The sequence below is a fragment of the Palaemon carinicauda genome, chromosome 3 (assembly GCF_036898095.1).
Source record: "Palaemon carinicauda isolate YSFRI2023 chromosome 3, ASM3689809v2, whole genome shotgun sequence".
NCBI lineage: Eukaryota > Metazoa > Arthropoda > Malacostraca > Decapoda > Palaemonidae > Palaemon > Palaemon carinicauda.
Genome location: NC_090727.1, coordinates 88,605,980 through 88,619,752, shown reverse-complemented (window position 1 = coordinate 88,619,752; position 13,773 = coordinate 88,605,980). Strand labels below are relative to the sequence as shown.

The following is a 13,773-nucleotide window of genomic DNA, read 5'->3' as shown; positions in this document are numbered from 1 at the left end:
GTTGTTCAGAGGACATTCTCTGTCTCCTTTGATTGACTTGAAAATGATACTGCAGTTTCTGATGTCGATCCTAGCTGAAAGGGAAATTAGGTTACTTTCGGCTCTTAACAAGCCGTCTGGTCCATATTGGAGAACCGCTGATGAGTCTCATGGCACTGTTTTTTACCACTTCTAAGGAGGCTTTTTGAGTTTCGCTCAGCGAAGTAAGCTTAGGTGCTGCATAGTCGATGTGAGATCGAATTGCTTGAATGGAAAACAGTCTTAGGAGACTGTTTAATTCTCCTTGTTTGAGGGAGGTCATTTCTTTTAATGGCTGGAAGACAAATTTTTGTGTTCTCTCTGAGGTAAGTTACTTCGTTGGCAAGTGATAGAATTTTGTTGATGATTACTCATCATGGCAGAGGAGAAGAGACTACCAGGCCATAAATCCATGAAGGACCGGTTAACTCTAGCCTTGTGTGCCAATGCCAGCGGTGACTGTAAGGTCAAGCCACTGCTGGTGTACCACTTTGAAAACCCACGTGCTTTCATGAGCCAAAGGATCTTGAAAGAAAAAGTGCAAGTGATGTGGCACGCTAATGCTAAGGCTTGGGTTACCCGGCATTTCTTTACAGAATGGGTTAATCTGTGTTTAGGTCCGGAAGTCAAAAAATATTTGGCGTAGATAAACCTGCCATTGAAATGTCTCCTGGTCCTCGACAATGCCCCTGGTCACCCTCCTGGTCTCGAAGAGGACAGTTTTGATAAATTCAGGTTCATCAAGGTCCTTTATCTCCCGCCCAACACCCCGCCACTCCTCCAGCCCATGGACCAACAAGTTATTTCTAACTTCATGAAACTGTACATGAAGCATTTATTCAAGAAATGCTTTGATGTCACAGACAACATCAATCTCACCCTTCGGGAATTTTGGAAGGAAGATTTCAATATCCTCCATTGCTTAAAAATTATTGACGATGCATGGCCTTCAACATGATCGTCCCGTCAGGTCGTGGATCGCATAGCCATTGCGTACAGCTGATGATTAGTTCAACCTCTCGTAAATCACCTGCTACACGAGAAGCGCTTGCAGTTTGATAATCGCCTGCTCGTTCGTCCTCTCACGCTTCGCCTGCTACGCAAGAATCGCTTGCAGTTTGACAGTGTTCTCCAGCTCATCAGGCTTCTGCTTGATGTTCACCTGCCCGTCAGGTGCACTATCAACTTTCAACACGATCATCCTGTCACCTCGTGGATCGCCTAGCCATCGCCTACAGCTGACGACTCGTTTAACCTCTTGTAAATCACTTTAACACGCGAGAATCGCTTGCAGTTCGATAATCGCCTGCTCGTTCAACCTCTTGTGCTTCGCCTGCTACTCGAGAATCACTTGCAGTTTGACAGCTGCCTGCTTTTCCATCTCCCTCTCAGGAATCGCCTGCTACCCGTGAACTGCTTGCAGCTCGACAATCACCTGCTGTTCCAACTGTTCGGAATCGCATACTCGTCAGCGTCAGGAGTTTCGATCTTCTACCCGACTGTGTTCTCACGCGTCTCGTAACCAAAACGTGTCGATCACCGTCAGAGCATAAAACGGCCAACGGTGCGTGAATCGCCTCATCATGAATCGTCGCCCAATCTCCTCATCCAGTGATCCGTAGCTCGTCGACGCTTAAATGCTCATCGCTTAACAATCCAGTGTTCGGCTGTTGCTCAGAGCGTTTCAGTCAAACGGGTCTCTCTACTTTGGAACGCAATCGCCCTGCAGGGCGTGAATCGCTCAGCCTTCACAACGCTCACCTGCTTGACAGTCTCTCCATCGTCCGGCAGAGCGTGAATCGCCAACGCTTCCATCAGCTCGTGAATCACCTGACCATTGTCGACGATAGACATTTTGTGTATAAGCGTTTGGTTACACGTACTGTAAACCGCTTACGAGTTCGACTTCTCGTCAACCTTCTGCTATGCGAGAATCACCGAGAACGCGAGAATCGCCTGCTCTTCCACTACCTCAGAAATCGCCTGCTCGTCAGCGTTCGCATGCTTGTTAGCGTTCGCGTGCCCATCATCGATCGTCTTGTCAACAGCATTCACCTCAGCGACCACACGCGTACCTCAGACCTTCACCGTCTTGGGAATCGCTCGTCAGTCACTTAACGAAACAGCGTTTGGCCGTAACGCTGAGCGTTCCCAAACCATAGCATCGCTCTCCTTCGGAACACGTTCGCCCACCTATTCATGATTCACTTCGTGAATCATCTCTCATAGGTCAGCCTTCACACTCAGATACGCGTTAGTTGCCTACTCGAGGATCATCGACACACCGACCTACTTCTGCAGCGGTAACGATCGATCTCGCGTCATTGCAGTATCGTTCGTCAACGCAGGAAGACTCTCCCTCTTATCGATTATCGAGTCATCGGTCTCCAAGTTGGCAATCACCATTGCGTCTTGAGCAGGTGGTTTCCCGACGCTCTCCAACGGGTCAGCGGCCTCTTAGGCAGGTGGTTTCCCGATGCTCTCCACCGCGTCAGCGGCCGTCACGTCCTCGTGCAAAGAGAATCTCTAACTGCAGCCACCAAAGGCCCGCGTTTTTCGCGGTATCTCTCGTCGACTTATTAGCATCTGACATCGACCCTTTGTAGGTTGTCGACATTGTGGTTTTGGAGAGCTCATCTTCTGACCCGCCAGCTGTTCCTGTGACAGTGTCTTCTCCATCTTCTGCCACCAAGGTCTGTGCTCCTTCACCTGACGAACATCCTTCGGGGGGAGAGCAAAGCCCGTGGCACGTCTCTCCGACATGTGTTTCCCTTTCCAGTATAGGGTCTCACATAGAGACTCCTTTTCAGAGGCTTGCTGATTCCACGCCCATATATCGTCGGTCGGTGGCAAGAATCCTTTCACCTCTTTGCCTCCTGAGCCATCTTCTTCGGAAGAAACTGTCCATCCTGTCCCCTCTGGTTACCGACCTTTGCTTCTGTCTCTGTGGATCGCAAGGCTCTGAAACTCTCCATGGAGGGGTTCTTCCTCTTCCAGCCAAGGGACGTCAAGCAGGCTGCAGAGAGGTGGAGGAAGTCCAACACGGATTCTCTCCTTCTTAGGGCCCTTACAGCTCGGCCCTACAGACCTCCAGCCCTTCCAATACCAGCCATACGAAACAATCAACTATTAAAACGGTAGAGATTTCATAAATGAAAGTGTCTTAGAAGCCCTGACGGGAAAGGCAACAAGTTCAATCGTGGAGGAAAACTTCAGAGAGGTGGCGGTAGAAATCGTAATCGCTAGCAGAGGTCATCTCCCTGCTTGTCCACCAGTAGGGGTATGCCTACAATGCTGCTGGACCATGTGGATGTAGCTGGAGACCAGTCACTGATCTCTCAGCTCTGTACAGGTTTGTCATACAGACTTCGTTCAGTAAGGGGACAGCAGACTTGGTCAGTCTAGTGATAAGTCCACAGGACTTCTTGTGTACACTGGATCTAAAGGACACATACTTCCAGATCCCAATCCATCTGTCTTAAGGAATATCTGAGTTTCAACGTCAACAACAAGTCATACCAGTTCAAGGTGCTGTGCTTTGGCCTTTCCACAGCACCTCAAGTCTTCACAAGAGTGTTTGCCCTGTGTCATCTTGGGCTCACAGGTTTGGTATCTGTTTCCTTTGTTACCTGGACAACTGGCTAATCTTAGCAGACTCAGTGGCAACCCTTCTTCAGCACCGAGACAAACTTCTGAGACTTTTCCAAGATCTGGGGATCATGGTAATCTCGAGAAGTCTTCCCTGCTTTCCACTCAAAGACTGGTATACCTAGGCATGGTATTAGACACAAAACATCTTAAAGCCTTCCAATCAGACAGGATAGCAAGGCTGAGGAAAGTCGTAAGGCCTTTCCTCCCAGCCCAGAAGGGGCTATGTCTCCCCGGACATCTATCATCCTTGGCCCGTTTGGGGGATAGTCGTACAGTAGTAGGAGGCAGCAGACGGGTGTAGGACGGCACCTCGTTGTTCCGGGGGATGTTGATGAGGGAGAGTTCTAATAGGTGAGGGACCTATGGTCATGGTTCAATCACGCCCCAGTTTTCTATACCGATACTCAAAGAGTGAGCGAGCTAGGTTTATTCCTGGCATTCCATGCATCCTTTTTTCTCTGGTATATTCAGCAATAACTATGCCTTAGAAATGGTGCTAGAGGAGCATTTCACTGGGCGACACAGGTTCCTCGCCCAGAAATAGATTTTTCCTTCGTCAAAATCCCTTAATTAATAATAATAATAAATAATGATTAATAATTAAAATGATTAATAATTAAAATAATAATAATTAAATAATAACAATAATAATAACAATAACAATGATAATGATAATAATAATGATGATGATAATAATAATAATTATAATAATAATAATAATGATAATTATTATAAATGGTCCTTCTCTGCTCACAGTTATGGGCTATGTGGATTGCTCCTGCTCACCTATCTGTAGATGGATACCAGCATCAACTGGATCAGGGGCTGGCAGCCTTTTCCATTAAGACCTACTGAGAAATTGGAAGACTGCCTATATGGCACCACCTTCTCCAAAGGAAAAAAATTCTATGGTTGAAAAAAATAGTTGGGAGATGCATGCAGTATACATTACTGTGTTTGTGGGAGAAATCAGTGTCCTATGAGGTTAAGGTTTAAAGTTGGCAGAAAGTAGAGTAGGAATGGAACCTAGGGCCAAAACAAGCTTGGGGGGGGGGGGGGGAGAATAATAGAGCTTGCTGGTTTCCATACAGTGGGTGTGTAGGGTAAGGTGACTACCCTATGCAAGTTTTCTAAAGAGGGAATAGAATGTATGGAGTTGCATCAGTATAGTAGAAGTTTTCATTCCTTAAATATAACTACATTCAAGTTGAAGGCCACATATGTTTGTACAATGTAGATGGCAACAAACTACCAACAAAGGTATATGAAAACAAACCTTTTTGACTGTTATATATTTTAATTTCCAGATTTTGTGCAGATTAACATTTAAGCTAGCAATTTGGCTGACTTTGAATATAACTACAGATTTCTATGAGTTTTGGAATGACACATTTCTCTAATATTTTTCCTGTAACTATACACATCAACTACACTAGTTGAAGAAATTAAAAACGTCAAGGTGCTTCAGCGGATGACCCGCTTGTGGATTTTTTGTACTTAAACTCTACATAGTTTAGTAGTTCAGCCCATATTTCACATTTATGTTACTGTAGTATTTATATCCTGAACAAATTTTATGGAACTGTGAATAGCCTAAAACTTTTCCAAGAAAATGAACCACACTAAACACTCTGAAAAACAGTGTATGATAAGTTTGTTCAAGAGGCAAAGATCATGCTTTTCAACAAGTTTTTTAACATAAAAATATTGAAAGCGGAATATTGCGAAAAATATCACATGCTGTTTTTATATTTAACATTATATAGATTTTACATGTAGCATAAGCAGTCAAGTAACTAGCACAAAAGTTTCAAAAGTGAAGTTAAAATATCATATCATACTAATCTGATTTAGTTTAAAGTTAATAATAAGTTGACTTGAGTTCCAGTTAAATGTATAATGCACATACCCTAAACTTAGGAAGGTTATATATTATAATGTAATTACTCTTCACTTATTAAGGGTAAGAACATATAAAGAATAAAACCCCTTTGTATAAATTCATTACAAAAATTACCATTCTTATAGAATAGAGGCAATGGTATACTTTGTTGCCAACTATGGGTAGTAACTTAAGGACATCTGTGTCATTCAATTTGATACCTGAAAATTACCTCCGATTGTATAAACAAAATTTATATAAAACTGCAAACATTTTGTTGACTTACAACTAAAAATAATTTACCCGCTTGCCCCAAAAAGTTTATTTACTTACAGATTAATATTTCCTTTTTTTTTGTATAGGTAAATAATAACCCTAGTTAAGTAACCCTTCCCATTTTTACACAGATAAAATACCCCAATACACAATGCCGTGAATTTATTGTGAGGAGGGTGAGGAGGACAGTTGATGTCCATAGTATCTGCATGCACTCTTATTTGCACACAATTTGAACTACTGTATCTAGTAAATACCACCACGGATATTTTGTTCTGTCATTAGCTTAATGCTACTGTATACTTATACATCAAGAGTTGGACAGGTTGAAATATGCTAAAGCTAATGACATAAAGGATCATATACTCTGTAGACTTCTTTTGGAAAAAGAAGCTGTGATTAATTAAAAATTTAGTACACAGTAACAACTATAGTACATAGATGAGGAATTTTGATTGAATCTTTTGAATTTTATTAACTTGATTAAATGCCTGAGAAATAATGGACTAATGTTATTGTTTTCAGTCTAATCAATAACATTTAGTAAAAGTCAGTACCCTGTATCAAGTTTTACAGTACAGTATAACAAAATATTGGAGACATACATTTATGTTGAAATATAAAGCCCTCCATTCCAACATACTGTACCTGGTAGTCAAGGGTTAAAAGTCACTTGAAATTAGCTCACTGCAACTTTGCATTGAAAATATCCATTTTATCAATGCTCTCGCACAACTGCTTTCTTATTTAGCGCACATTATTCAATGAAATATTGCGTAGCTTTAGCGTTAAGCCTGTTATTATCATTGATGAAAATATGTATTATAATACAAATATTTCCTGTTGAACTTCAATGGACTAAAGTACTGTGATATAACTGTATGCGATACATAATTATAAACACTAAGAACCCTACCCAAAATAGTTTATACAATATATATGTACCAGTTCTGTCATACAAGGTATCAGTGTACAGTACAGTATTTTCACAATATTTTACATCATTACTAGCAAAACACACTACATCAAGTTATCGCCTACAATTAATCATTAACAAAGTATTTTATTGTCAATTATAGTATAACAAAACCTGAATTATTAAGTGCTGAGGAGTTTCAATTGCGACTGCTATTGGTAAATTTCTACAGTTTTGTGTAAAATTATAGTTTTTTGTTCAATTCAGTATAAGATTGATAATCCACTTAAGTGTAAAATAAGTCTAAATAATACACTTTTAACCATAAACCTAAACGTTTATGCCTAAGTAATACCGATGCTACAGCCTCTGTATTATAAAAGGTTACATTGGTATACTATTAAATAATGAAAATATTGTTAGGTAATTTCACAGGAAAAGAACTTGTCAGTAAAATGAAGGAAGAATATCCTAGTCTAAAGGATGTTGATATTTTTCTTTTTTTAGCACTTTTATTTTGCTTAGAATTTTATATTTATTTGTACCCTGATATACAGTAATGGCTTTAGAGTTAATAATAAACTAATCCAGAAGAATAGATTACATTGTATCTATTGTTACTTCTTTTTAATAGGTTACCAGGATATTCCTTTTCTTGTAATGAAATCAAAGTTATCATTCATGTAGTGCACTGTAGGCATTATCTTAGGGTAGTAGCAATGTTCCTTTGATCCCTAAGTGCAACCAAATGTTTTTACCTGATTTGAATCATGGAGCTAATTGGTCTCCCTGGCCAAATACTGGGCCATATTCCATAAATTGCGTCATGCATAGGGCAAAATCAAATGAAAGGATCGGTCACATGACAAAACATATTCCCTGTAGGGGCCCCAGAGCTTTAGTACAATTTTGCTGTTCCAACTAGGGTTCAGCTTAGCTTATAATAATGTTAATAGCAAATCTGTCAAAATTTTGATCATTGGCATATTCTTCATTCCAAATTGCTTATTATTTTTAACTAATTTGGTAGCTTAGGAAATTCTATGCCTATTTCTGTAACAGTGGTTTTGTTGTTATAAATTTAGTAAATAGGCAAACAAAACCACTGGTCATAACTGAGTAACTACTAGTGTGTTTTCCAACTGTAGATTCTTGATCTTTTAGCCTTCATACCACTGCAAAATCCCAAGTAATCATTGTAAAGCCGTTCAACATGTCAAATTTCTACCTGTCAAATGGGCTGACTAAAAGTAATTTTATTTTTTTTTGAGTGGTGAAAATTGACGATGGAAAGTACTGTATTGGAGATACAGTCAAGTAAAAGACTGAAAACAATAGAGCTTAAGCACATAATGCAAAGTCATAATAATGGACAGTACTGCACACTCTCGACCATCACAAAGTACTTTTTCCACTTGAAAGTCTTACAAGCTTGTTACATTGTCCCTTACTTTAACAACCCGTAACACACAATATTGGAGTGTTCAAGGATTTGATGTACATAATGTTCGCAAAAGTGCATCAGCTCTTTTTTTCTGGAACTTAGATAAATAATTTTAGTCATATTGACAGATTTGTATGGAATTTATTTTGTCTTGAGTGTTGAATATTGTGATATTTCTCCTTAAAAAGATTAAATAATGCTGAGGAGGAGGAAAATACAATAATGCATGTGTTACAGTATTTGTCACAGGTCCTTTACTCAGAAGTATTTTGTTCATACAATTATTCCGTAAAGAAATTGAAATATCTAGTTAAAGAAATAATGGGTTGTTAGGCCTACAATAAACTGTTTATTTGATGATTTTGTATTGAACTTGCATACTAATGTTGAGGCCATTTAATAGGCAAAAATGTATCATCTCTGTGACCCAGTTTAAAAAATTTTGTGCATCGCTACCTTGAATTCTTAACCATCTTGGAAAAGATGAAATGCTCAATAATTTTTTTCCTTCGAAATGAAGGTTAACACTATATGAATTTTATATAATTTACCCTATTCACTCATAGGTATTGATGTTATAAAGGGCATGCAAAAGGCATTACTAAGGGGATTGGTCCCTTTTCAAGAATAATTTCCTTATTAAAGGTTTAAAGACTTGGTTTCAACCCAATCTGTGTTGGCACATTACACAAAACATCTTTGTTTTATAACTTCCTGTTTCAACTTTTTCTTTTCTTCTTATAAATTGCGAAGGCATATACTTAATAAATCATCTAAGGCTGGGGGCAAGTGCAGTATTTAAATGTCATTTTACACAAATCATTGGTGTACTTAACTATTTTCTATTTTGAATCAAGCCCTTAGAAACAGTTCTTAATATATAATGATCAGCCTTATTAGAAACAGAGCAAAAAACAGTTCTAAATTATGATTTTGTGATTTTATAGTCTTAACAATAATCATCATACTGAAACAATTCTGAGCATGATTTTTCTGATTTACATGATTATTTATTTTCCTTTCCAGTTTTTTTCAAGGACAATCCCGAAGATAAATGTATGGAATTTATTTTAATGACATTTTCTCTAGACCTGCTACTTTGTTCTCTAAAGAAAAATTATAGTTTTTTTTGTATTCAAATTACACATCTTTTAAGTTTTGTAGATGAAAGCCCAGTCAATGTTGATGTTATCAAAATACAGTAATGTACAGTATTATGTAATTGTCAAAGGAGAGCACAGTTGGTTTGATAAATTTTCATACACATGAAAAGCTAAGGAGGCATCTGGTAACTCCCAATTTAGTAATGGCATGATACAATTTTTTTTTATTCTCATCATTATAAGACTGGTATTTTTTACTTTTTGTTGTTGTCTGCTATGCTGTACCATTTGATAAACTGAAAATTACTCAAACATTGAGGCCTTAATATATATCTCAAAAAAGGATGTACATTTGTTAACTATATCTATTGATAGCCTTGTGATTTTAGATGGAGATCTCACCTGACTCATTGAAAATGCTAATGGTTTTGAATAGAGCCCAACAATGTTTTATGTGCAATGAAACTTTGCTTGTTTTTATGCTGTGAGATAGATAAACAATTTATGATTTGTATTTTTCTTTAATGACAACAGATTGGCGCATTTTGGAGCTAACCACAAAGCTAAAAGGGAAAATACATAGAGGGTGATTGAGGTATTTGACAAGAAGTCCCATTATGAAGCACTAAGGTTAGTTGCCACAATGTTTGCAGTAAAAGTTATCTCTTGTATAATGTGCCCATAGCTGACTGTCCTATTCATTGTAGAGTTATTTACCAAAAGCAATGTATTCCCCCAAAGTGACAATATTGTGCAGATTCATTACAAGACATTTATGCATTGCAGCATCACAGAAGTTGAATCTATTTTTTGCTAGTTTGTTTTTTATATCTTTTAAAATATTCAAACTTCTCTAGGAACTAATGAGATAAGGTGAATCGGGTTTTTAACTTGGCAGCTAACTGACATTCAAGACTCTATAAGAATGTGATAAGATATATCTATTGCTTTAGACAAGAAAAGAATAGCCGAGCAACCTACATATAGAAAGAATTGTATGAAATAGCAAGTGGGATGACATTTGCTCTCTTATAACACTTGACTAAAGAACAGACTGGTGTATCATATAAATATATCACAGATAGAGGTTCCCAGTTACTGGTTGCTGAGCTAAACATAACAATACAAAATAGAATTAACAAAAACTTTGGATGAAAAGCATGAAGATAATTATAAGGTTATCTGAACAACTAAACACCAGTATGTCCTGATCTGCATGTTCATATTGATAGTGGTGCCGAGCACAGCTGCTGGCAAACATACATTTACAGAGGCGCAGCAATATTCACAACTTGGAAGAAGAGTTTGACCAACACAGAAGGATACTTTGTTCACAATTGATAAAAATGCATTTATAGCTAGCTCATGATTAAAGCCATCTTATACAATATGGCACGCTGTTTTTACTTCAGAGAAGTAGGGATGTTAATTGCCTCACTATATGTGGTCAAAACTTCCTCTGCTTTGGTTCACCATAAAAGCTATGAAGTTTTCAGAAGAATATCTTTCAAAAAATGGATTCAGCTGTGAAAGTAAAAGTATAGGAGGAAGACTCAAAGTTTGAACTATAGCAAAGATATAATTCTGTGAAGGTAGATTAAAGTGTTTGGAATCAGTGTTTTTGCACAACTGAATCATTCATGTTCAGTTATTTACTTTCAGAAAGGTGCTAATTGGCAACTGTATTTTCACTTGCCACTAATAGCATATAACACTAACTTTAATGGGGTAGAAATGTTAACCAAGAAATGGACTTTTCCACCTCCATTGCTATCCTCCTATATGACAAAAACAACTTTTTATCTTATATGAAAAACAGCCTTCGTGTGGAAATTATTATGATGGTCCCAAGATGAGTTCATGTTTACGATTTTTTACCACGTGTTGTCACATAACCCATTTGACACTCATTCACACTATCAGTACCTCCAAGATAAACTTTTAAGAGTTCAAGTTTTTCTTAATGCATCATTAGTTTCAATTAGGATTGTGCATATTCTGAGAAAGTCGAGATCTTTACCAATATTTATTTTCACTGGCCTTTTATTTATTTTGGTGATCCTACTTTCCCCTAAAGCTATTCTTTGTTACACTAGTTGAGAATCAAGTGCTTGCATTTGTCTATACTTAAAAATCAGGAGACATGTTAAGGTCCATTCTATCTATTTTTGTTTGCCCATAGCTTGTACAAAAACTATTGAGATTATCTGGTAGTTCCTTTAAAATGCTATCTGCCTCTAAATATTTGTTTTTAAAACCATTTGTTTTAATTTATTTTTTGCCCCTCTTAAATGCAATATAAACTAGCTTAAATACATCAAGTGCCATCAAAACTCTTGTGTCCAATGAGAAACAAACTAGGACGGCATAAAATTTTATGTTGTCAGAAATAGCTTCAGATGTTATACCTGAGGTATAAACAATACATGTGCCATTATAGGAAAAAAAAAAAAATTGTGTAACCATGCTCTGAACCAAATATAAATTGCAAAATATGCATATACTTTTGGTAACTTAAATCTAAGGTGTGATTTAAACTATAACAGAAGAAAAATCAATCGTAACTAAAGTCAGAAACACACAAATTAATTATTTTAATTAGACATTTCTCATTTTTAATGAGAATATTTATACCTAAATCACAGAAAATTAACTTTCTGAATCACAGAAAATTACTGGAAAGCTTAGCATATTTTGTATTTACACTGAAGGAATAACTCAACATTACACATTGATAAATATTTGACAAATTGCAAACTGGAAAAATACTCTTTGCTATCAAGAAAATAAAATATAACACTGGCTTTTCATAAAAGATATTGCATACAATACATGCATATGGCCTACTACTATTTTAGCCTACACAAAATGCTATATTTAAGTAGGAACTAAATTGAGACAGGTATTGCAAATACCACACATAAGAAATTGATCAAGAAAAAGCAAAGTAAATAATTTCACAAGAATTGTTTTGTAGTTGTCAAGTGTTGTGCTACATTCATAATGTGACTTATAAATTACATTGCTTTTAATACAAAGGGATAGCTCTAGGGATTTTGACAAGGAAAATCCTAAGTAAAATATTTTTATGATAAAAAAAAAAAAGGATTTCTGGGAACTTAACAGAATTTGGTCAAAGAATGGTAATACTCTAGTGATGGAATGCTCCACTGTACTAAACTTTGCCATTGTAACTATGTTATCACAAACAAATGCAAAATCACTGGAAGAATCTACTTAAAATTGAAAACCACACTTTTAAAACCTTGACTGAACTATATTTGCAATTACTGTACTAAAAATTAACAAAATCAAAATGTGTGTTGTAAAAATCTCACAATCCAAGTTGACTAACAAATCTCACAATCCAAGTTGACTAACAGTGTTACTTTTGACTAGATGAAATGCCTAGTTATACACACTTTACTTTTTATAACCCACTACTTTTCTAATACAGTATTTACATATTTACATTCCATTTGCCACCTCAAACTGCAATCAATCAATGAAATTTAACCTTATAATATTGCTTTAAATAATTCAATTCCTTTAAATCTTACTACCACAGAATTTAGTCAAACTTATTTAAATGTTTTGTGAAATAACAATAAAGATTATTAATCTGCAACATTCCAAGATGAAATTGGAAAAAGAAAAGGATATACTTTACTGTGAATTTGGTATCAATAATGATATAAAGTGAGTGAGTGGTAACATTTTTAAACTATTAGTAACCCTAATCACTTTTTGCCTTGTCAGCATCTCTGTTTGCAACTTCTTCCTCTTTAACTACATCTCTGCTGAGGCAGGTTGTAAGAAAGTTGTACACTGAGTTGGTGTACTCGTCAGGATATTGTCTGTGGATAAAAATGCAAAGATAAGAAAAAAAATCTATGTGTTTTTATACTTTCAACTGTACAGCACAAAACCATTCTTCATACTACTGTATACTATTACAGTTTTACAATAAAATAGCTTAAAAATACGAGTGTATAAAAAAAGGTAGGTTATTTATTGACATATCACCAATGAATATTAATTGTATTACTGAACAATAGATTAGCTACCATTTAAAAAATGGTTTGATTATGCATGACAGAAAATGTACCTCTTTACAGTACAGTACAGTATGGTACTCTATATTTCATACACGCACAGTATTGTACTGTACCTGTATTATTTTCCATTTATTTGCATTGTGTTCTAGTAACCAATTCATTTACAGGTATCAACAGTTAGGTTAGGTATATTGAAGGATTCAGATGTATTTGGCTGTATTTCATTGTGGTTATAACTTTATTGTAAAATTTAATGTTTTTAGGGCTTGGAATGAATTAGGCAATTTACATGTAAAACTGCCTTCATTATACGAAAAAATCATGATACTGTACGGTACAATGAATTATTGTTTGTGTGAAAAAAAGCTTTATGGTTTCACTTTATAAACTGTCATTTAAATTCATAATAAATTGTAAGATTTTTG

The 13,773-nt window shown here is 36.5% G+C and overlaps 1 protein-coding gene and 1 long non-coding RNA gene across 2 annotated transcripts in view; one reads left to right on the top strand and one right to left on the bottom strand.

Moving 5' to 3' along the window:
- The window catches only part of LOC137638371 (uncharacterized), a 77,984-nt gene that overhangs the window by 40,314 nt on the left and 23,897 nt on the right, over positions 1 to 13,773 (top strand). Inside the window, exon 2 of the long non-coding RNA XR_011044121.1 lies at positions 9,825 to 9,920. This is a non-coding gene — a long non-coding RNA (uncharacterized lncRNA). The remainder of the gene's footprint in view (positions 1 to 9,824; positions 9,921 to 13,773) is intronic.
- The window catches only part of LOC137638370 (transmembrane protein 53), a 96,622-nt gene continuing 90,084 nt past the window's right edge, over positions 7,236 to 13,773 (bottom strand). Inside the window, exon 6 of the mRNA XM_068370401.1 lies at positions 7,236 to 13,147. Coding sequence (XP_068226502.1) covers positions 13,027 to 13,147 — 121 coding nt within the window. The 3' untranslated portion in view covers positions 7,236 to 13,026. The remainder of the gene's footprint in view (positions 13,148 to 13,773) is intronic.